Below are 25,697 nucleotides of genomic sequence, written 5' to 3' on the forward strand. Positions count from 1 at the left end.
TGAGTATTAAAGTTGATATCCTCGATAATATTATTTTTCTTTGCCAAAACTGCCCTTTCAAATAGCCAGACCAGATTGGTATAGTTGAGAACAATTTTTGGATAAGTTTGGTCGATGAGTTCGTTTTTAGCAGTGGCTATGTTTTTTAGAAATAACTATTGGGTTTAATGTGGCCAGTTGTCAGGTCAGAAGGACACGTGTCTTCACCTGTTCATAAAAGTTGTTGAGAAACATGTGCTGTTGTTTCATCTTTCGATAGTTCAACTGTCATATATTTTGTTGGATGCAGTATTTGTAATTTTTTCGAATTGTTCCAGCCATTGTCAGCTTGTCATTTTCCAGTGGAATTGATGTGAACCAATTATCACATGTTACATCCCTTCCAGATGTGGATATGCATTTCACCATTCTTTTGACAATAGCATGAGGTGTGTTATCCCAGAGATAAGGCCCATCCAGTTACTTTCCACAGTATATTTCTAAATGGCTGGTATAGAACATCCTTGCATATGTAAGTGCAAACATTTTTATACCATATTTTTCCTGTTTTGATGAAGTGTATTGTATAAATCCACATCTGTCCCTGAATGCAGCCAGCATTTCATGTACTGTAACTAGTTCTGATAAACTATAATGTTTCTTGCAGTTTTCATTGAACTGATGTGTCAAGAATCGGACAGCAGCTAATTTGTCTGTTTCCTTCTGATGAGCTCTGTTTCTGACGTCATAAAATCTCAGACATGTCAGCAAGAAACGAAAATGGATTATGCCCATTGAAAGTCTGAAGTAATCCACTCCAGTACCATCTGCAGCCCAGAGATCTAGTAAATTTGTGTGTGATGTTCATAGCACACCCGCCAAGAAAAGGATTCCTAAAGAAGCTTTGATTTCTGTAATGTTAGTGTCTTCACTATCTCTTTTTCTTGAATATTTAGAACAGATGGTAGCAATGTAAATATTAGTGCAGCGAACAATTTCTTCTAAAATGCCATCTGTGAAGAAAAGTTGTAAACAATCAATTGGACACTTGGCATTTTTTTGCTTCGCTTATGACTCCTGGTAAATGCTTGTCAGTATTATGTTGAGGTCTCCTTACTCTTCTGTTTTGGATTAGAGGTCGATGGCCCCATTGAATACCGTCTTTCCCAAAATACAAGCCAAATTTTTCGATAGAATCACTTTCATCCAGCGACTAGTCACTATCTGAATAGTGATCACTTTCTAATATTGACTCCAGATCACTATATTCTTCATTACCAAGCTCTTCGTTCAATCACTGCAAAACCTGATCGTCATCCACTGTTCTTCTGAAAAAAAAGTGTATAACTCATTTCAGTAATCGGTGATGGTCAATGAAAAGACTCATAATTGTATGACAGTTTGGATAATAAATAAATAAATAAAGTTTCTAAACGTAACTGTCTATGTTTTGTAATATTATACAGGAAGAAACCTCCTTACCTACAATACATAGTAAGAGAACTGATGATAGAATCGCGCCACACGAATGCACATGCGCGGACTGACACTCCACACCTCATGAGACTGCTGCTTCTGGAAATAATGACTAACTTCAACTGTTGCCAATAATTCGTTATGGAAGGAGGGGAAGGTAGAAAAAGCCGCTAATGGAAATCTTGAATTTATAAGTGATTGTTGATGGAAAGACAACACTGCAGACTCACAGTCCATGGTGCATGTAATGGAGGGTTGAAGAGAAGGAAGGAGGCCTAGGGCTTGCCAGAAGTACTTGGTTTGGTGAAGCGATCAGTAATACGGTTAGGTGTCTTTCTTGAAGCAATGCACAGGGAAGAAATTAAATTGCCAACTCTAGTTGTGTAGTTGTCATTTTGTATATGGTTGTACATTAATGTAATTTGGTTATAATACTACTGGCAACTTAAAAAGTAGTACATCTGTAAATATATTTGCAAAAATTTGAGGATGTAAACAGTATATTAACGTTAAGCATGTGATGAGTAGACTTGCAATCTGAAGTACAAAAATATGGCTTTGATGGAACTCAGCCAGTATCAGTGATCAAGTTTAAAGTTTCATATTAAGATACCAATGTACTTAAACGAATGAAGAGTTGTCTGTCAGAGGCAGGGTTAAAGATACTCAACATGCAATTATTTAGCCAAAGGTGCCCTCTGGAACTAACAGAATATTGGTTTTAAATACAATTTTTTGTAGGTGTATTGATTGTTTTTTTTATAATTAGTGCACATGTATTGAACATAGAACAAAATCAAGTCATAAGAATGGAGAACTTCACTCAGTAGTTGGGGAGAAGGAATGCTGAATTAAAATGCATGAGAAAAATTCCTTCCCGTACTCTTTAATTTGTAGTTGGAGGTACTAAAATATACTTGGGGTTTTAAAATGTACTTGGTATTGCTATAGTTTGTAAGTGTTAATGGTCTTATCATCTAGGAGAGGTAGAAAAATAGTTGGATATTGGATATCACTAATAGTAAGATTGATTAGCAGTTGATCCACAGCAGATTTGTGAGAGGAGGAGGTTCTGTGACATGCCCAAGTACTGTATGGTTGGTGACACAACAAAATTCGTAGCCCAACCTTCATTATGAATGAATGGCATGCTAAGTTTAAATTACAACATGACTGTTGTTATGTATATTTCTTTTCTTATTTGTAATTGCAGTGTGTAATACACTGCAGTCAAAGCAGAACTGAGAGTGGTATGAGTTGATGTGGTGACAAGTAGAATAGCATGCAGAAACTCCATGAAACCCCAGGAATAAACAAGCACACAATAGCCACTGCGTGAAGCACAGAAGACCAGATATGAAAATGCTTATTATTCAGGTATTAATAGCAGTTCATTTGCCAAAGTTTAATGGTTCCTTTCATGATCTAGCTTGGACTAAATGGACAGTTCATGCCTCAATTAAAAACTGGATATTTCGTTTTAGGATCCAGAAGAGACAGTAACTAGTACAGGTCTGGGCTGAATAGTACATAGGACAGTATCTTACTGAACTGTCCTCAAGTGGTAGTGGCGAGTTACACTCTTGAGTGGACGTTTGCTAGTGTTTCCAACTGAATACCAGGAGATCAGTAACTGATGCCTCGACATAACGACATCTGCAGTCAGTTCATTCTGTCTTTTAGTGGGTTGGGTATTATTGTGATTTGCATTGCTTGCTCAGAGTGGATTCGATTGTGATATATATTGCTTAACAATTTGTTTATAGACGTACCACCAATATAAGAAGAACGATAGCAAGCAGAACGTTTTCTTCACGTATTAGTGTAACCATGAAATATTTGACTGATAAAGCTATTAGTTACTTATGTCACTGAACTGAGAATCCCTTTACTGCTGCAACAATTAACTGGGACAAGTATAATGTTACAAGCCAGCATCTGAATTACTTAAATAATGACAATTAAAACCAACAGCTGCATTGGAATGCAACATCATTTATTCAAAACATGCTACCAGTTTTCGACGCCAAAAGGCGTCATCTTTAGGCCCCAATCGTAGCCTGCCATCAATAACTGCAACGACAAAGGCCAATGGAGCCTTCAAATGGAAACAGTTATTGAGCAGGTACACCAGCGTGTACAATGAACAAAGTCGTGTGCAGTTGGGCCAAAAACAAGCCAGAGAGCATTGCAAGTACAAATAAAACGTTACTAGACAAATATTCAGAAAGGAAATTAGAATATGCATGATTCACGACACATTTAAGAAACTAGTAGATGAACAGATACCACTCCTCTCACTTTTTTTGTAGGCAGATCTTTGCTTTGATAAAATAGAAACAAAGTAAAGACTGATAGTGGTGATATTATATTACAATAAAAAGGAAGGTATTACTGAAAATGAGTTTCTATATATTAGCAACCTCTTATGTATCTACATACAAGCAAGGCCAAGGCCTTAGGTAGAAAATTAAAGCCTCCAGTACTCAGCTAATCCTTCAAAATTTGCCAGACAAGCTCAGAAGGATATTATTCTGCAGTCATCTTTCTTATGAAAGGGACTACCTCTGCTGATAGCCTCCCTGTTCCTAAATACTGCAGTGGGTCAAACACAGAAAAAAGAAGTTCAGTGAAACTGATGAATATAAAATCAGACGTATGATCCACCAAAAGGGCTTTTCCTCAAGGGATTGCAATATCATTCATGGAGCTAAATGAGTATTGACATTTAGCTGTTGATATAGCAACAGTATCTGAAGCATAAAGCAATAGAAGTAGATAACTAGGCTTCCTTTTAATATTTCTGTGTTCTTTGTACTCCTTCTGCTATCTGAGATCCTAAATTGTTTGCAGAGATGAACTGTACATCTAGCTTCCTGGGCAATTCAGATGGACATAACACTGTAAAATCGTAGAGGAAATCATTATAGCTTCTACTAATTTGCACTACAGTCTGGAACCGCACGACTGCTATGGTCGCAGATTCGAATCCTGCCTCGGGCATGGATATGTGTGATGTCCGTAGGTTAGTTGGGTTTAAGTAATTCTAAGGTCTAGAGGACTGATGGCCTCACAAGCTAAGTCCCATAGTGCTGAGAGCCATTTGAACTAATTTGCAAATCTTGGTTCATTCCACTGTAAAGCCGGGTTCACACAGGCAACAAAAGTATCACCACTGCTAATGGCGAACTGCAGTTTTACATGAATGAACATAAAAAAGTACTGAAATCACTTAAGAGTGGTGCATCTACAGACGGTATTTATACACCCAGCCTTGCTTGGCTTGAAGCTGCAGACCGGTTCTTAAAACATGTAGTTGAGACAAGAGAGACGAGAAACACTTTGGTAAGTAATATTTTACATTTATTATGGTTCCAAAACATCTTATTTAGTAATATGCACAGCTGTTTAATCAGCTGAGACAGGTGACGCCATTTTGGAAACTACGCAATGACGAAGAATTTGTGGCGTCCTGTGTGAACGGTAGCTCACAGCGCCACTCCAGAATGACTTGACTTGTGGCGATACTTTCGTTGCGTGTGTGAACCCGGCTTAAGAAGACTGAACAGTTATCCATCTTGATTCCAAATTTACAGCAAGACTCCTGTAAAACTGTCGTGCATGAATGATTTGTATTTTATTGGATCATGACAGAGGCCTATATTTGAAATCACTTACTTTAATCATAGTATTAACTTCTTTAACATAACTGTCAGGATTCTGCTGCTGTTATGGTGTAGTGTTAAACACTGGCATTCCAGTCAGGAACGTGAGAGCAGAGAGGGCTGTGATGAATACGTCCGCAAAGTGCACACTGACTGACCCTTCTCCAGGATGAGAATGCGACAGCAGTGGTATCTATGTGAAGGGAACACAAGCGCTGTGCTTTATTGGCCACAGCCAGTTCTACAGAGGCCTCAAGACAAGCGACCTGAATAGAAGTGTCAAAGCTCATTACTTTGCTCGTACTTTCTACATAACACAAACTTGAAATTTTTATACTGAAGAGGTTTCTTATTTTGTCTGTCGCCCTTTGCTTGCGGCACATCTATGTATTTCATGAAGTATTGTCATTTATTTTTCGTAATAAATGACTGCAACTGTTTACAAACTGCAACCAGCTCCTCCTGACTCTGCACACAGCATGCACACACCCTATCCATCCTAGTACTACTCTCTTAAAATTTAAACATAGAAATCTAAATATGTATCTAGCTACTCTCCTTGTGTCCCACCAATGGAGGCTGGTGACCGACTAAGCAATACAAAACAAACAGATGACAAATGTGTTACATAGTGCGAGAGTCTGCATTTAAATTTATTAAAACATGAGACTACACCTCTCACAAAGCACACAAGGAATTTAAGGATTAGACTATGGAAATACAAAGAAAAAATGTAACTTGTTACTCTCCTTGTATGGTGATGAGAACACAAGTAGAGGAATCCTTATGTCCCGGACCACCCTGCTGCAAGATGTTCCTTTATCTGCTAAGCACAATATTTTAACTACAGTGTTCAGTAGAATAAATACCTCTTTGATTTTATATTGTCTGTAATAAAAAATTATGGAATAGGATAGTATTGACTGGAAGTATATTAGAAATTCCTTATGCTGATCAACGTAATGAGGGAGATTTTTAAGTGGAAGGCCTCAGAACTCAGCTGTTAGGTTAAGCCTGGGCCGACTTTTTAAAATAACAGTTTCTGAGCTTGTTGTAGTGTCAACTGCTCTTGTTTTTTTATATTGCACAATTTCAAGCACCTGCCTTCTTATCTCGATCCGTCTATTCCTTCGTCTTAACTTTCCACAAACGTGTGTGACTCCTATCTACTAAAATAAATTAAGCAATGAACTACGTTAAGCTCTGTTGAGTATCAAACTTTTTAGGATTCCCTATACTGAACAAACAGCTGGCCCTCTCCAGATTTATGGCTATCTCCTATCCACACACTCCAATTTGTGCGCGCAGATTTGATTTGCTCCCAGACATTTGAACAATTTTGTTAAAACCTCGAACTCTAACTCCAGGTTTGCGCACATATCTGTGAAAAACTACTGCTTACTTGCCACGGTGTGTCTGCGCTGTTATTAACTATAAGCTCCTATTTGCTGCTTCAGATCGTGTAGGTCGGCCTGTAGTTGCTTGTGGTTCAAACGGTGAGCAGAGACATGGCCATGACAAATACTATAATCTATGGTGTGGGCATATTTTGAAATCCAAGCAGTAAACAAACATCTTTGGTTACTTGAAGCGTCATGTTTGAAAATTGGAAATTCGTGTCAAGATTTGTCAACCAGCAAATTGCAAAATAATGTCTATCAAGGATTATTTCTTGTTATATCATAATTATGTGAACGCTGTCTCGTAACTTGGGACGCCTGAAGTGTTCGACGAAAAGCATGCAGGTTAATGTAACACAGTTTTAAACGTCATCTTCGTCACGACTTGCACAGAATATTTCTTCTTGATTTTAATTTGATGGAATTTTTATCGTAAGTGATTTATGATATTAGTTGCTCCTCAGCTTTCCGCTGCTGATTCCTTGATCACTGTCGTAACAGAGTATTTCTCTTGGAATGTGGGTGTGGCGTTTGTGACAAAGTGATGTATGGTCTTTAACTTGTTGCAATGACGCGATTTATGCCCTACTTGGCAATGAAAATATCATTTAAGGTTCTCCCAGCGCATGATTATTTTGGAATGTTCTCTGGCTTCATCCGGCTGAATGCATGAGACCATTTCAAACCAATGAATGCTTTGTGTGTTTATTTTGTTACTTAGAAGTACAAGAGATTAGGTTTTAGATTTACATGATAAAATGAATTAATTTTTTTGCATAACTAGCTATACTAGAATTCCTGGACCCGTATTTCCGCGCGTTATAGTTCTAAGAGAGGGTTCATGTCCAACATTGGCTATTTTGTAAACTGGCCACATATAAGTAAATGTGTTTTGACAATCGATTCCTTATAAGACCTGCTCCAAATGTAACTGGCCGTACTAGTGATTATTATAAAATGATTTTGGAAATGTATAATCTGCTTTGGTTCCGAAAACTTGAATGCATTAGTTCCAGTTTTTTAATGGCGGTTATCTGTTGGAATTGCTAAAACCAAGTAGTTCAGCTAAACTTTGCAATTAGAATCATAGTTGTTCTTGAGAAGAGGCAAATAGTATGTTGACATACTTTCCAATAATGTCATACTGAATAAAGTCCTGGCATAACTCATTTAAAAAAAAAAAGTCTTCATTGCTCAAAAAATGTGCTGTAATGGTAATATTTGGTATTCAGTCGCAATCAGCTGTTTAAGGAATTACATATTTTGACTACAGCTTCAGTAGGCATACAGTCTCTCACGAAGTTTGTTGTAAATAATCCGCTGCAGTTCAGAAGGAACAATGATATATCCTACATAATCACAATACCAGAAGGAAAAATGACATTCATTATGACACTTTGAGATTGCCTTTAGCACAAGAAGGGGTGCACAATGGTGCAGCCAAAATTTTTGTTCACTCGTCCAGTGAATTAGTGTTTCACAGACAGCAAAGTGAAATGTGAAAGTTAACTGAAAAGATTTCTCCTTGACGTCTCCTCCGTTCCCTATAATCTCTATTATTGTATTGTGAAGATGATGTTGGGTAGGAATTAGTAACTTGCATCTGTGTAGGAACTTCTTTTTTTTAAAAAAATCCATTGTGCATGGAAAGGGAGCAGTATTTTTCAGCATTTCAGTTGTTCATATTGATCTACATTTCACATGATGGGATACGGACTGAGTCAGGAAATACATCAGTAGTGAGTTTCATCTGCAGAAATCTGTAGACCTCTGGCTTACTGTCTTATCATGTGGTTAAATTGCAATGCTCTTTTAAGCAAGCATTTTTTTGGGCATTTTCAAATGGCATTACTACCAGTGGACTACTGGTATGCCCTCATATACACGAGCTGCCAGCTGTGATGTCACTGGTGCTCATATCATTGCTGTATATGCTTGATTTAGGTCACCATCGATACACTTGCTCCACCCCCATGATCACTGGATTCCACTCTCTTCTGAGCTCCAGGCCTTCATCCCTAATAAAGATGTTACCACTGATGTGTATTGTGATCGTTTCTTTAATTACACTGTCCTGAAACGGTTAGTGTGAACCGTGCTCTAGTAATTGGATGAAATTTGATGAAACCTCTGCCGGTCACAATATGAGCTTCTGGGTTGGTGTATGCTCTGGAAAGTGGTTACTGGATCAAATATGATGAAACTTCAGCTGTGACTCTCACTAATGGCTTCTGGAAGTATGTAATTAAAGAATCTGTCAAAAAGAATAACCAATAACACTCTTCATAGAGCAGTGTGGCTTTGGATGCATTGATTGCGAGGCTGAAGCAGCTGTGTTGAACTCCAAATCAGCGTATGCCCATATAATCTGTATAAGGGCATACCAGCTCCCGACTGACAGTCATATCATTTGACAGTGACCAAGAGGTGCTTGGTTGAAAGCTTGTGATGTTTTAACCACTTGACATTGCTAGAAGCCAGAGTACATTTTAATCTATGATACAATTGTGAGACTCTGCATTTTACACAACTGTCATTAAAGTCTGTATCCTACTTATGCTCGAATCAACTGCAAGCAAATATAACACTCTTAGTAAGAAAGCTACTATTAAAAAAAAAAGAGCTGTTATTGGTTATATTGTGTTGTCAGTGTTCAGTATGTGCTGTTTGCCTAATATGTATGATTGTACAGGTGTAAAGGAGGTTATGTAGAGAGTATTTTGGATAAACTACCCACCTAAGGAGATGGTGTTGAGGAAGACAAGTTATTTAACTGGCACATGAGTGTTAAGTTTTGTGATGTGGGGCATTTTTCAGCAAGTAAGTGAAAGTTATTGTTTAGCATGACTTTAGCAGTAGCCATTAACATGGATGTACAACTTGTGTGTTGTTGTATCCACACGAATGCTTCTAGTGCATAAGGGGAAGTAGTCAAAACCCCAACTAAGAATATGGTTGATTTCATAAGGCCTGAATGATCATGGAAGTATATTGTTCAGTGGCACTTTAGCAGTGGCAATGGTTTTGTTGAGGTTGTATGGAAAATGAGAGAGAACAGTTTTGTTTTGTTTGTTGAAAAACTTAGCGGGATATTTAATCTCAATTTATGTATGTATGTTGAAGTAGTGCTGCTTTTTGAGCTTGAATGAACCATTCCAGCATGATTTGCAGAAAATTAAAACATGGGATAATTCATCTCTGAAGTAAATTGTCTAGAGTATGCCATAGGTTCTTTTGCTCTCTTTTCTTGCAGGTTCGTACATATTGATATAGAAGACAGATGTTCCCTGAATGGATATTTTTTTTAAGTAAAGATATTTCAAAATTAGCCCAGATGAAAACAGTTGCCACCATATTTACTATAAATTGCATTTAATATATTCCTTAGACCGCAGTTTGGTAAAAAACTAAGTTATTTGATGTTCGTCATATTTTTCTTAGTTTCAGATGCCTTCAGATTCCTTTCAGTTATTGTAAATAAATAGATTTCTGCATGAAATAAGAACTTTAGGTCCCTACATCCACCTATGTAGGTCGTGTAATACAAGCTACAGAACAATTCATGGCAGATGTTAAATCATGCCAGTGTTACTGATTTTTTTTTTTTTTTTTTTTTTCTCTCCTGCTCGAGGAACCTGTAAATGAGATATTGGTCATTTAATTATATTTTCGTTATATCTTTTACCAGTTTGTAAACAGGATTATCTGCTCACTTTTCCAGTCACATGGAACTCTTAATCACGCAACATGTTTTCAATTAATACAAGGTGAGAAAGGAGCTAATTCCACAATGTATCAATGTAAAATTTAACTAGAATTCCATCAGAGGCTAATATCTGCTGCCTTATTCATTTGATGTGGCTTTAATTTTCAGTACTGGAGATGGTAATATTGATGCCTCCTCCCATCTGAGAGAATTTGCCATGGTCAGACATTGGTACAGAGGTATCCTTTTGGACGAATATTCTTTTAAACGTGGAATTTAAAATTTCTGCATTCTGTCTGTTGTACTCAGTTCAGTGCCAGATGGCTCCACAAGAGACTGACTGGAATGTTTGGATCCATTAAATGACCTCATGTATGACCAGAACTTAATAGATTTTTCTGATAGATCTTTCACCAGTACATGATAGTAAAAATTACTGTATACTTCTCAAAGGCCTTTCTTATGGATACGTAAGTATTAGCGTGAATGTAGTTGTCTCTGTTTCGTAACATTCTCTCTTCTTAAAGTGACTTGTACTGTATAACAGTTTATTACCTTCTCTCACACCTTGACGCCAGCTTACTACATTTTGATTGACAGACGAGTACTAATGTTTTCGTTACACCACATTACAATATTTTAGTTATTTTTATATGTTTAAGTTAAAGTGCAACACATATCTTGACACTGTAGCTGCCTTCTTCTTGTAGTTACTAGCCATCCACTGAAAGGTTTGGTTGTGCGACACTGTGAAATCCACCTTGGATGAAATGGACAATACTGCGTAGTCACGACACTCATTAACTACGCGTGAAATAAAGAAACAACACACTTGCATTGAGGATATGAAACATAAATACGTTAAAGTATGGATATCTACTTGTTGTTGCTAAGGTGAGAAGGATAACAGTGTTAGCCCCACTAATTTGTGACACAACATGTGCTATCACTAAGCCAATCTTGGCATAATGTAAGACTGTGGTGTCGACTGCAGGCATAGCTCTAGTGTGTGTGTGTGTGTGTGTGTGTGTGTGTGTGTGTGTGTGTGTGTGCGTGCGTGCGTGTGTGTGCGTACAAAATAGGTCAAATTTTGGGGATGATACATGCAGTGTGACTCTGACATTGCAATTAACTGAAGAAGTGAAAGGTTTGAATTATATAATAAATGAAGAGTCGACATGGTAAGAAAATAAGATACAGCTCTATGATTGTTGTATTAGACTGTTTATTTTAAGCTCGTCTTCTCTGTCCCCACATGGGGATTATATTCTCACAAAAATTTATATTGTAAGAAAAATGTGTGTATGTTCCCAGACCAAGGTAACATAGCATAAAGTTTTAGTCAGTGCTCATACAGTTCCTTCTGGTAGAAATCTTGAGGGTCGGTATAACCAGTCATAACAATTGTGAGAGCTTCGGTGCAAACCGTCAAGTCAAAGTTAATGGGGTCACAGACATTCTCTACCAACATCATGGCAAATATGAACAAGACAATGTCATTATTATCCCTATTTTAGGAATGCAAGTAATTTAGCTGCAGAATTGAACGTGAAGGCTCAATTTTCAGCTGTTTAAACTAGAATAAGTCTCATTTTACTGATTATGAAAGGCACGATTAGCTGTTAAAAATCAAAAAGATTTGTCAGAACTGGCACTATGTGTGTGTTGTTGTTGTTATTGTTGTTTTGTTGCTGCTGCTGCCTTCCGTCTAAAGACTGATTTAATGCAGCTCTCAATTCTCTTCTATCCTTTCCAAGCCTCTTCATCTCTGAAGAAATACTGAAACCTACATCCATTTGAACCTGTTTATTATATCTATGAATAGATGTATAGATCTCCCACTCCCCATGAACCATGGACCTTGCCATTGGTGGGGAGGCTTGCGTGACTCACTGATGAAAGATAGCCTGCACCGTAGGTGCAACCACAACGGAGGGGTATCTGTTGAGAGGCCAGACAAACATGTGGTTCCTGAAGAGAGGCAGCAGCCTTTTCAGTAGTTGCAGGGGCAACAGTCTGGATGATTGACCGATCTTGCCTTCTAACACTAACCAAAACAGCCTTGCTGTGCTGGTACTGCAAAAGGCTGAAAGCAAGGGAAACTACAACCGTAATTTTTCCCGAGGGCATGCAGTTTTACTATATGTTTAAATGATGACGACGTCCTCTCGGGTAAAATATTCCGGACGTAAAATAGACCCCCGTTTCGATCTCCGGGCGGGGAATACTCAGGAGGACATTGTTATCAGGAGAAAGAAAACTGGCATTCTACAGATCGGAGCGTGGAATGTCAGATCCCTTAATCAGGCAGGTAGGTTAGAAAAATTAAAAAGGGAAATGGATAGGTTAAAGTTAGATATAGTGGGAATTAGTGAAGTTCGGTGGCAGGAGGAACAAGACTTCTGGTCAGCTGACTACAGGGTTATAAACACAAAATCAAATAGGGGTAATGCTGGAGAAGGTTTAATAATGAATAGGAAAATAGGAATGCGGTTAAGCTACTACAAACAGCATAGTGAATGCATTATTGTGGCCAAGATAGATACGAAGCCCACGTGTACCACATTAGTACAAGTTTATATGCCAACTAGCTCCGCAGATGATGAAGAATTGATGAAATGTATGATGAGATAAAATAAATTATTCAGATAGTGAAGGGAGACGAAAATTTAATAGTCATGGGTGATTGGAATTCAATAGTAAGAAAAGGGAAAGAAAGAAATGTAGTAGTTGAATATGAATTTGGGGAGGGGGGGGGGGGGGAAGAAATAAAAGAGTAAGCCATCTGGTAAAATTTTGCACAGAGCATAACTTAATCATAGCTAACACTTGATTCAAGAATCATGAAAGAAGGTTGTATACATGGAAGAAGCCTGGAGATACTAGAAGGTATCAGATAGATTATATAATGGTAAGACAGAGATTCAGGAATCAGGTTTTAAACTGCAGTACATTTTCAGGGGCAGATGTGAACTCTGACCACAATCTATTGGTTATGAACTGTAGATTAAAACTGAAGAAACTGCAAAAAGGTGGGAATTTGAGGAGATGGAACCTGGTTAAACTGAAAGAACCCGGGGTTGTAGAGAGCTTCAGGGAGAGCATTAGGGAACGATTGACAAGAATGGGGGAAAGAAATACAGTAGAAGAAGAATGGGTAGCTTTGAGAGACAAAATGGTGAAGGTAGCAGAGGATCAAGTAGGTAAAAAGATGAGGGCTAAAAGAAATCTTTGGGTAACAGAAGAGATATTGAATTTAATTGATGAAAGGAGAAAATATAAAAATGCAGTAAATGAAGCTGGCAAAAAGGAATACTAATGTCTCACAAATGAGATCAACAGGAATTGCAAAATGGCTAAGCAGGGATGGCTAGAGGACAAATGTAAGGATTTAGAGGCACATATCACTAGGGGTAAGATAGATAGTGCCTACAGGAAAATTAGAGAGACCTTTGGAGAAAATGAATATTAAGAGCTCAGATGGAAACCCAGTTCTAAGCAAAGAAGGTTGAAGGAGTATATAGAGGGTCTACATTTATACTCCGCAAACCAACCAACGGTGTGTGGTGGAGGACACTTTACGTGCCACTGTCATTACCTCCCTTTCCTGTTCCAGTCGCGTATGGTTCACTGGTAGAATTACTCCCAGAAAGTCTCCGTGCGCACTCGAAACTCCCTAATTTTACATTCACGATCTCCTCAGGAGTTATAATTAGGGAGAAGCAATATATTCGATACCTCATCCAGAAACGCACCCTCTCGAAACCTGGACATCAAGCTACACCGCGATGCAGAACGATTCTCTTGCAGTCTGCCACTTGAGTTTGCTAAAAATCTCCGTAACGCTATCATGCTTACCAAGTAACCCTGTGACAAAACGCGCCTCTCTTCTTTGGATCTTCTCTATCGACCCGACCTGGTACGGATCCCACACTGTTGAGCAATACTCCAGTATAGGTCAAACGAGTGTTTTGTAAGCCACCTCCTTTCTTGATGGACTGCATTTTCTAAGGACTCTCCCAATGAATCTCGACCTGGCACCCGCTTTACCAACGATTAATTTTATATGATCATTCCACTTCAAATCGATCCGCACGCGTACTCCCAGATATTTTACAGAAGTAACTGCTACCAGTGTTTGTTCCGCTATCATATAATCATACAATAAAGGATCCTCCTTTCTATGTATTCGCAATACATTACATTTATCTATGTTAAGGGACAGTTGCCACTCCCTGCACCAAGTGCCTATCCACTGCAGATCATCCTGCATTTCGCTGCAATTTTCTAATGCTGCAACTTCTCTGTATACTACAGCATCATTTGTGAAAAGGCGCATGGAACTTCCGACACTATCTACTAGGTCATTTATATATATTGTGAAAAGCAATGGTACCATAACACTCCCCTGTGGCACGCCAGAGGTTACTTTGTCTGTAGACGTCTCTCCATTGAGAACAACATGCTGTGTTCTGTTTGCTAAAATCTGTTCAATCCAGCCACGCAGCTGGTCTGATATTCTGTAGGCTCTTACTTCGTTTATCAGGCGACAGTGTGGAACTGTATCGAATGCCTTCTGGAAGTCAAGGAAAATGGCATCTATCTGGTAGCCTGTATCTAATACTTTCTGGGTCTCATGAACAAATAAAGCGAGTTGGGTCTCACACGATCGCTGTTTCCGGAATCCATGTTGATTCCTACAGAGTAGATTCTGGGCTTCCAGAAATGACACGATACGCGAGCAAAAAATATGTTCTAAAATTCTACAACAGATCAATGTCAGATATATAGGTCTGTAGTTTTGCGCATCTGCTCGACGACCCGTCTTGAAGACTGGGACTTACCTGTACTCTTTTCCAATCATTTGGAACCTTCCGTTCCTCTAGAGACTTGCGGTACGTGGCTGTTAGAAGGGATCGGGGGGGGGGGGGGGGGCGGCAAGTTCTTTCGTGTACTCTGTGTAGAATTGAATTGGTATCCCGGTCCAGTGGACTTTCCTCTGTTGAATGTTTTCAGTTGCTTTTCTGTTCCTTGGACACTTATTTCGATATCAGCCATTTTTTCGTTTGTGCGAGGAATTAGAGAAGGAACTGCAGTGCGGTCTTCCTCTGTGAAACAGCTTTGGAAAAAGGTGTTTAGTATTTCAGCTTTACGCATGTCATCCTCATTTTCAATGCCATCATCATCCCAGAGTGTCTGGAAATGCTGTTTCGAGCCACTTACTGATTTAATGTAAGACCAGTGTGTCCTGGGATTTTCTGTCAAGCTGGTACATAGAATTTTACTTTCGAATTCACTGAACTCTTCATGCATAGCCCTCCTTACACTAACTCCTTTAGCTTCTGTTTGTCTGAGAGGTTTTGGCTGCGTTTAAACTTGGAGTAAACCTCTCTTTGCTTTCGCAGTAGTTTCCTGACTTCGTTGTTAAACCACAGTGGGTTTTTCCATTCCTCACAGTTTTACTCGGCACGTACCTGTCTAAAATGCATTTTACAATTGCCTTAAACTTTTTCCATGAACACTCAACATTGTCAGTGTCGGAACAGAAATTTTCGTTTTGATGTGTTAGGTGGTCTGAAATCTGCCTTCTATTACTCTTGCTAAACAGATAAACCTTCCTCCCTTTTTTTATATTCCTATTAACTTCCATATTCAGGGATGCTGCAATGGCCTTATGATCACTGATTCCCTGTTCTGCGCTTACAGAGTCGAAAAGTTCAGATCTGTTGTTATGAGTAGGACTAAGATGTTATATCCACAAGTCTGTTCTCTGTTTAATTGCTCAAGATAATTTTCGAATAGTGCACTCAGTATAATGTCGCTTGATGCGCTGTCCCTACCACGCATCCTAAACATCTGAGTGTTTAGGATGGGTGGTAGGGACATAGAAAGTCTATACAAGGGCGCTGTTCGTGAGGACAATATTTTAAAAATGGAAGAGAATGTAGATGAAGATGAAATAGGAAATATGATACTATGTGAAGAGTTTGACAGGGCACTGAAAGACCTGAGTCGAAACAAGGCCCCCAGAGTAGACAACATTCCATTGGAACTACTGACGGCCTTGGGAGCGCCAGTCCTGACAAAACTGTACCATCTGGTGAGCAAGATGTATGAGACAGGCAAAATACCCTCAGACTTCAAAAAGAAAGCCATGGCTCCAAAATACTAACACGAATTTTTTACATACAAATGGAAAAACTGGTGGTAGCTCACCTCAGGTAAGATCAGTTTGGATTCCGTAGAAATGTTGGAACACGTGAGGCAATACTGACCCTACGTCTTATCTTAGAAGATAGATTAAGGAAAGGCAATCCTACATTTCTAGCATTTGTAGACTTAGAGAAAGCTTTTTACTATGTTGACTGGAATACCCTCTTTCAAATTCTGAAGGTGGCAGGGGTAAAATACAGGGAGCAAAAGGGTATTTACAATTTGTACAGAATCCAGATGGCAGTTATAAGAGTCGAGGGAGATGAAAGGGAAGCAGTGGTTGGGAAGGGAGTGAGACAGGGTTGTAGCCTCTCCCCGATGTTATTCAATCTGTATATTGAGCAAGCAGTAAAGAAAACAAAAGAAAAATTCAGAGATGGAATTAAAATCCATGGAGAAGAAATAAAAACTTTGCGGTTTGCTGATGACATTGTAATTCTGTCAGAAATAGCAAAGAATCAGGAAGAGCAGCTGAACGGAATGGACAGTGTCTTGAAAGGAAGATATAATGTGAACATCTACAAAAGCAAAACAAGAATGATGGAATGTAGTCGAATTAATTTGGGTGATGCTGCGGGAATTAGATTAGGAAATGAGACGCTTAAATTAGTAAATAAGTTTTGCTATTTGGGGAGCAAAATAATTTATGATAGTCAAAGCTGAGAATCTATAAAATGTAGACTGGCAATGGCAAGGAAAGCATTTCTGAAGATGAGAAATTTGTTAACATTGAGTATAGATTTAAGTGTTAGGAAGCCATTTCTGAAAGTATTTGTATGGAGTGTAGCCATGTATGGCAGTGAAACATGGACGATAAATAGTTTGGACAAGAAGAGAATAGAAGCTTTCAAAATGTGGTGCTACAGAAGAACGCTGAAGATTAGATGGGTAGATGACATAACTAATGAGGAGGTGTTGAATAGGATTGGGGAGAAGAGAAGTTTGTGGCTCAATGTGACTAGAAGAAGGGATCGGTTGGTAGGGCATATTCTGAGGCATCAGGAATCACCAATTTAGTATTGGAGGGCTGTGTGGACGGTAAAAATCGTAGAGGGAGACCAAGAGATGAATACACTAAACAGATTCAGAAGGACTTAGGTTGCAGTAGGTGCTGGGAGATGAAGAGGCTTGGACAATATAGAGTAGCATGGAGAGCTGCATCAAACCAGTCTCTGGACTGAAGACCACAACAACAACAATTTAAGCTTACTTTGAATAAGGCTCAGGGTTCATTAAATAAAAATAATATCTCAAAGTTAATGCTTTAATACAGTTAATAAAGTTAAACAATGGAAAATCCAGGATGGAATGTAACAATACCAGAGAAGGAAAGCTGTTACTCACCAAAGCTGAGTTGCGATAGGCACAACAAAAAGATTCACACAATTATAACTTAGGGCCATTAAGGCCTTTGCAGTACACACACACACACACACACACACACACACACACACACACACGAGCGTGCGCGCGCAAACGCAACTTGCACACACGTCTGCAGTCTCAGAGAACTGAAACCACACTGTGAGCAGCAGCACCAGTGCATGATGGGAGTGGTGACTGGTTGGGGGTAAGGAGGAGGCGGAGGGAGGGAGGCGGAGGGATAGTATGGTGGGAGTGGCGGGCAGTGAAGTGTTGAAGTTTAGACGGAGAGCAGGAGAGAAGGTGTGGAGGGGGAAGGAGAGAAATAAAAAGAAATTAAAAGACTGGGTGTGGCGGTGAAATGACGGCCGGGTAGTGCTGGAATGGGAACAGGGAGGAGGCTGGATGGATGAGGACAGTGACTAACAAAGGTTGAGGCCAGGAGGGTTATGGCAACGTAGGATGTATTGCAGGGAAAGTTCCCACCTGCACAGTTCAGCATAGCTGGTATTGGTGGGAAGGATCCATATGGCACAGGCTGTGAAGCAGTCATTGAGATGAGGGATATCATGTTTGGCAGCATGTTCAGCAACAGGGTGATCCACTTGTTTTTTCGCCACAGTTTGTCGGTGGCTGTTCATGTGGACAGACACCTTGGTTGTCATGCCTACATAGAATGCATCACAGTGGTTGCAGCTTAGCTTGTAAATCACATGATTGGTTTCATAGGTAGCCCTGCCTTTGATGGGATAGGTGATGTTAAAGACCAGACTGGAGTTGGTGGTGGTAGGAGGATGTATTGAACAGGTCTTGCATCTAGGTCTATTACAGGGGTATGAGCCATGAGGTAAGGGACTGGGAGCTGGGGTTGTGTAAGGATGGACGAGTATATTGTGTAGATTCGGTGGATGGTGGAATACCACGTTAGGGATGGGTGGGAAGGATAGTGGGCAGGACGTTTCTGACTTCAGGGCACGACGAGAGGTAATTGTTACCCTGGCGGAGAATGTAATTCAGTTGCTCCAGTCCCGGATGGTACTGAGTTATGAGGGGAATGTTCCTCTGTGGTGGGACTTTGGAAGGTGGCGGGAGACTGGAAAGATAAGGCACAGAAGATTTGTTTTTGTACAAGGATGTGAGGATAATTACGGTCAGTGAGACCCTTGGTATATTTTGAGAGGGACTGCTTGTCACTGCAGATACGTCGGCCAATGGTGGCTAGGCTGTACGGAAGGGACTTATTGGTATGGAATGGGTGGCAGCTGTTGAAGTGGAGGTATTGCCAGTGGTTAGTAGGTTTGATATGGATGGAGGTACTGATGTAGCCATCTCTTGAGGTGGGAGGTCAACATCTAGGAAGGTGGCTTGTTGGGTTGAGTAGGACCAGGTGAGGCAAATGGGGGGAGAAGTTGTTGAGGTTCTGGAGGAGTGTGAATAAGGTGTCCTCACCTTCAATCCAAATAGCAAAGATGACATCAATGAATCTGAACCAGGTGAGGGGTTTAGGATTCTGGGTTTTTAGGAAGGGTTCCTCTAGATGGCCCATGAATAGGTTAACATAGGATGGTGCTTTGCGGGTGCCCACAGCGGTACCATGGGTTTGTTTGTATGTAATGCCTTCAAAGGAGAAGTAATTGTGGGTGAGGGTGTAGTTGGTCATGGAGTCTAGGAAGGAGCTTGTTTGTTTGGAATATAAGGGCGCTAAATGACTGTTGTGCTGTTGCTGTCGTGATTGGAACTACTTGGAGAAGTTTAATAGACTTCACTACTTCACATAACATTTCTCCAACTGCAGACAGGATCAGCAGCTCTGTAAGATTGTTGACTGAGGATAGTATTGTCTTTTAAAAATAGGTTGTAAGATAAACTTCAACCAAAATAAAACAAAGGTAATGGAATGTAGTCACAGGCCCCGACTCCATGGGGCCTGAGGGAACCCGAGCCCCTCAAAAATGTCTTATGACCTCTGTTTACTAAAAGCAAGCACTCTTGGTCAACTGCAATGACCCGTGTGAGTCCAGTTGAAGCAAACCACTCAGTAATGGAAGTTTGCACCATTTCACAAACTTCAGTGTAAATAGCTTTGTAGTATTCCTTTGGGGTTTTGAAAATGTGCGGTGAGCTGGCTTTGTTGTTTTCATGCTTTTTTGATACTCTTCGATTCCGAGGAAGAGAAGGATCAACAACTTGTGAAGGTTGTTCTTTTAGACACAATTCCCAAAAATGTTCAAAACTATCACGCCTTCCATTCAATATACAGATCAGTCCCTCATATATTTTTTTCCAGATCAGCAACACTTGGATGAGGACACTGAATTTTTTTGATTGACATCCTCTACTGGGTTCATTGCATGGCAATAAAGACGTAAAAAGAAATAAGTCTTGAATTTTAACATTGACTCAAAAGTAGCATGCACATTTGTAGCCTACCTCTGTTTTGTCCTCTGCAGAAAATGTTTCAAAGAACTCTAGAAGTTCTTCCAAGTTTTTCAATATTCTCAAGATACTGGAAGCTCACATAGTCCATCGAGTCGGACAAAGGGGTCGTAGACCAGCTTGGTCATTGGCACTCTCACAGCGAATTCTCCTGAAAAGTCCCATCCTTTTGTTGGATTCCCTTCTGGTGTTTAAGTCCTTGACTGAAGCCATAAGATGGTGGAGACTGTCTACAACTGCCAAGTCTAAACTGTGAGTAGTGCCGTGCACATAACGTGCTTTTGGTTGTATATCCAAAACTAACTTTTTTTTTACTCCTTTGAACTTACCTCTCATATTTGAGGCACCGTCATAGCACTGTCCTCTTAAGTTATCCATTGACAAATGAAGACGAGTGAAAACATCTTTTAAAATACTAAACAGAGTTTGTTATTCAGTGTTGGGAGTCTGATATAAGCTAATAAAGTCTTTGTTTATGATTAAGGAACCATCGACAGTGCGAACACAAAATGATACTACCCCCAGGGGGTCCACAACTCTTTTGTGGGTATGTGCATGGTGAGCACAGGACCCCAAGCTAGTGAGGCTCTCTTTCCTTTCTGGGCTGCATACCTTCCTTTGCCACATCCTTCCCCATCCCCCATCCTCCCCCCCCCCCCCCCCCCCCCCTTACCTCCAGCTCTTCCCTTCCCCTTCTCCTCCTGTGGGAGTATGTTTCATGCCTACGTCCGGAGACACAACAACCGAGCTAGGTTAATAATTGGCTCCTTTTACTGACCTCCCGACTCAGCAACATTAGTGGCAGAACAACTGAGGGAAAATTTGGAATACATTTCACATAAATTTTCTCAGCATATTATAGTCTTAGGTGGAGATTTCAATTTACCAGATATAGACTGGGACACTCAGGTGTTTAGGAAGGGTGGTAGGGACAGAGCATCGAGTGACATTATACTGAGTGTACTATCCGAGAATTACCTCAAGCAATTAAACAGAGAACCGACTCGTGGAGATAAATAACATCTTGGTCGTACTGATAACAAACAGACCCGAACTTTTCGACTCTGTAAGTACAGAACAGAGAATCAGTGATCATAAGGCCTTTGCAGCATCCCTGAATATGGAAGTTAATAGGAATATAAAAAAAGGGAGGAAGGTTTATCTGTTTAGCAAGAGTAATAGAAGGCAGATTTCAGACTACCTAAGAGATCAAAACGAAAATTTCTGTTCCGACACTGACAATGTTGAGTGTTCATGGAAAAAGTTTAAGGCAATTGTAAAATGCATTTTAGACAGGTAAGTGCCGAGTAAAACTGTGAGGGACGAGAAAAACCCACCGTGGCTCAACAGCAAAGTTAGGAAACTACTGCGAAAGCAAAGAGAGGTTCACTCCAAGTTTAAACGCAGCCAAAACCTCTCACACAAACAGAACCTAAAAGATGTCAAAGCTAGCGTATGGAAGGCTATATGTGAAGTGTTCAGTGAATTCGAAAGTAAAATTCTATGTACCAGTTTGACAGAAAATCCTAGGAAGTTCTGGTCTTATGTTAAATCAGTAAGAGGCTCGAAACAGCATATCCAGACACTCCGGGATGATAATGCCATTGAAACAGAGAATGACACGTTTAAAGCTGAAATACTAAGCACCTTTTTCCAAAGCTGTTTCACAGAGGAAAACTGCACACCGTTCCTTCTCTAAACCTTTGCACAAACGAAAAAATGGCTGACATCAAAACAAGTGTCCAAGGAATAGAAAAGAAACTGGAATCACTCAAAAGAGGAAAGTCCACTGGACCTGACGGGATACCAATTTGATTCTACACAGAGTACGCGAAAGAACTTGTCCCCCTTCTAACAGGCGTTTACCGCAAGTCTCTAGAGGAACGGAAGGTTCCAAATGATTGGAAAAGAGCACAGGTAGTCCCAGTCTTCAAGAAGGATCACCGAGCAGATGCGCAAAACTGTAGACCTATATCTCTGACGTCGATCTGTTATAGCATTTTAGAACATGTTTTTTGCTCGAGTACCACGTCATTTTTGGAAACCCAGAATCTACTCTGTAGGAATCAACATGGATAACGGAAAAAGCGATCGTGAGAGACCCAACTCTCTTTATTTGTTCATGAGACCCAGAAAATATTAGATACAGGCTCCCAGGTAGATTCTATTTTCCTTGACGTCAGGAAAGCGTTCGATACAGTTCCGCACTGTCGTCTGATAAACAAAGTAAGAGCCTACAGAATATCAGACCAGCTGTGTGGCTAGATTGAAGAGTTTCTAGCAAACAGAGCACAGCATGTTGTTATCAATGGAAAGACGTCTACAGACGTTAAAGTAACCTCTGGCGTGCCACAGGGGAGTGTTATGGGACCTTTGCTTTTCACAATATATATAAATGACCTAGTAGATAGTGTCAGAAGTTCCATGCGGCTTTTCACAGATGATGCTGTAGTATACAGAGGAGTTGCAGCATTAGAAAATTGTAGCGAAGTGCAGGAAGATCTGCAGCGGATAGGCACTTGGTGCAGGGAGTGGCAACTGACCCTTAACATAGACAAATGTAATGTATTGCGAATACATAGAAAGAAGGATCCTTTATTGTATGATTATATGATAGCGGAACAAACACTGGTAGCAGTTACTTCTGTAAAATATCTGGGAGTATGCGTGCGGAATGATTTGAAGTGGAATGATCATATAAAATTAATTGTTGGTAAGGCGGGTACCAGGTTGAGATTCATTGGGAGAATCCTTAGAAAATGTAGTCCATCAACAAAGGAGGTGGCTTTCAAAACACTCCTTCGACCTATACTTGAGTATTGCTCATCAGTGTAGGATCCGTACCAGACTGAGTTTACGGAGGAGATAGAGAAGATCCAAAGAAGAGCTGCGCGGTTTCGTCACATGGTTATTTGGTAAGCGTAATAGGTTTATGGAGATGTTTAGCAAACTCAAGTGGCAGACTCTGCAAGAGAGCACTCTGAATCGCGTTGTAGCTTGCTGTCCAGGTTTCAAGAGGGTGCGTTTCTGGATGAGGTATCGAATATATTGCTTCCCCCTACTTATACCTCCCGAGGAGCTCACGAATGTAAAATTAGAGATATTCGAGTGCACACGGAGGCTTTCAGACAGTCGTTCTTCCCACGAACCATACGCGACTGGAACAGAAAAGGGAGGTAATGACAGTGGCACGTAAAGTGCCCTCCGCCACGCACTGTTGGGTGGCTTGCTGAGTATAAATGTAGATTTAGATGTAGATGGACGCTTGTAACTGTAAGTCATAGTCTCTCTTCTTTGCTATCTATGCTGGACAGTCCCTGTCCTCCCTTTGTCCTTCTCTTTTCCTTGCCTCTTCTCTTAACCCTCTTCTCCCCTGCAGGGTTTGAGACCTCTCTTCTTTCCTCTTCTTTCTTCCCCCCTTTCTCTTTCTTTCCCCCCTGTGTGTGTCTGTAGGCCGACCCACCCGTTCCCATGTGTAGCCGGTGACCAGTTAACACGTAATTCCTTGCCCCAAGTAGACAGGTAGGACACATACGTACCCCATGGTAATGGCCAGGCCCAGGGAGGGGTGATTACCCAAGCTGATACCTTCTGAACGTGCCAATTGGTCCCTTTGTCCATTTCTCGGGTGGTGTGACCTTAGGTGTGAACAATCACCTAAGGCAGGAGGGCCTTCAGTGAGGGAAGGAGTGCACCATTGGAGACGCTGGTGATCATGGGGGATACTTCTGCAATGGTTTCCTACAATTTCTGCTCACAAGTGAAAGTTAAATGAGTCTCAGCCACAAACAATTTTTCCATCAGTGCCACAGTTCCTTGTTGTTTCTCAGTTGGATGAAGGTCAAGACTTCTCCACAGTCAATCCTTTCATTATTCAGGAAGGCGTCGATGCAGTTGCAAGTCCTGTAAAGTCTTGTTCCCGATTTCGAAATGGCACCTTGTTGTTAGAGACAGTCAGTGCCCTAGAGGCACAAATTGCTGCGAACTCCACTGCTACACATCTTCCCTGTCCGGGTAGAAGCTCACTGCACTTTAAATTCATCACACGGGCTGGTTTATACACGCTCGCTCTATGGATTGTCCAATGAGGAAATTCAAAACCACCTGTCTGAGCTAGGGGTAACTGCTGTACATTGAGTCATGAAAAGGGTTGAGAAGGACTTGGTACCAGCCCTTACTATCTTCTTGACATTTGACAGAGTTCAACTTCCATCACCGCGTGAGATTAGCCGAGCGGTCTAGGTGCTGCAGTCATGGACTGTGCAGCTGGTCCCGGCGGAGGTTCGAATCCTCCCTCGGGCATGGGTGTGTGTGTTTGTCCTTAGGATAATTTAGGTTAAGTAGTGTGTAAGCTTAGCGACTGATGACCTTAGCAGTTAATCCCCATAAGATTTCACACACATTTGAACATTTTTTCAACTTCCATCGAACATTAAAGTGGGCTATGAGATAATTTCAGTTTGCCCTTACATCCCCAACCCTACGCGTTGTTATTGGTGTCAGCGGTTTAATCATACCAACCAGTCGTTTTCCGATCTGGCCAAATGCGTTACGTGTGCCAAGGATGCCCTTGCGGGTGCTTGTCCACCTCCATCCCCTCGTTGCATTGATTGTATGGGTGACCATGCTGCTTCCTCTAGAGATTGCCCCATTTTCAAAGATTAATGGCTTATTTAGGAAAGCAGAGTGAAGGAAAATGTGTCTACATTTGCTGCTCATAAGTTATTTGCCAGTCGAAAGCCCACTGTGCCTCCAGCAGGTAAATATAGCACTGTCCTTGCATCTCTACAGCCTACTAAAGGAGGCAGTCACACAGACTTGTGATCTCACCTTTATTGTCACGGCCATCAGATCGGCCAGCGCCAAGTTTGCCTATTCAACCTTCCACTATCACGTGCTCAATCTATGGTTCACCCTACATCAGCTCCTGCTAAATCACGAATCCCAAATTCAGGCACCCAGACTTCCAAAAAAAGAGCCTACTCACAAAGATTTTGTATGTACCCCAACTTCACAACCATCGATTCCTCCGTTATCTCAACATACTGTTTCCAAGAAGGCTCATAAGAAACAACATTCCTCTCCTTCTCCTCCCCGACATGTCTCATCTACAGCGCCATCTGGCAGTAACCACCCTCGGCTGTCTTCCATGTTGCCAAGGCGCACTGCTGGCAGCCGATCAACCGGCCATCACTGGTGGCAGGAGCTACCCTGAGCAACCTATGGATCAGGATCTTCTGCCATTGGCTGAATGCCGTTCCACACTGTTGGCCGTCGGCTCTCAGCAGCCATTGGAGTGTCCATGGCATTAGATCCAATCGGGATGAATTGTTGATCCTCTTATGTTCCTACTCGATGGTCATCTTCTGTCTTTAGGAAACAAAGCTGTGTCCCCACGATCACTTTGTTTTCCCTCATTTCCAGTCAGTCCGGTTGATCTCCCCTCTGTTGATGGCACTC

General features: G+C 40.7%; 1 protein-coding gene across 1 annotated transcript in view; it reads left to right on the forward strand.

The window, feature by feature from the left end:
* The first annotated feature begins 6,669 nt into the window (after window positions 1-6,669).
* Window positions 6,670-25,697, forward strand: part of LOC126335437 (uncharacterized) — a 93,001-nt gene continuing 73,973 nt past the window's right edge. The window contains exon 1 of the mRNA XM_049998719.1: window positions 6,670-6,865. Within this exon, the coding sequence (XP_049854676.1) occupies window positions 6,860-6,865 (6 nt within the window). The 5' untranslated portion in view covers window positions 6,670-6,859. The remainder of the gene's footprint in view (window positions 6,866-25,697) is intronic.

This window comes from Schistocerca gregaria, chromosome 2 (genome assembly GCF_023897955.1).
Source record: "Schistocerca gregaria isolate iqSchGreg1 chromosome 2, iqSchGreg1.2, whole genome shotgun sequence".
NCBI classification, from domain to species: domain Eukaryota; kingdom Metazoa; phylum Arthropoda; class Insecta; order Orthoptera; family Acrididae; genus Schistocerca; species Schistocerca gregaria.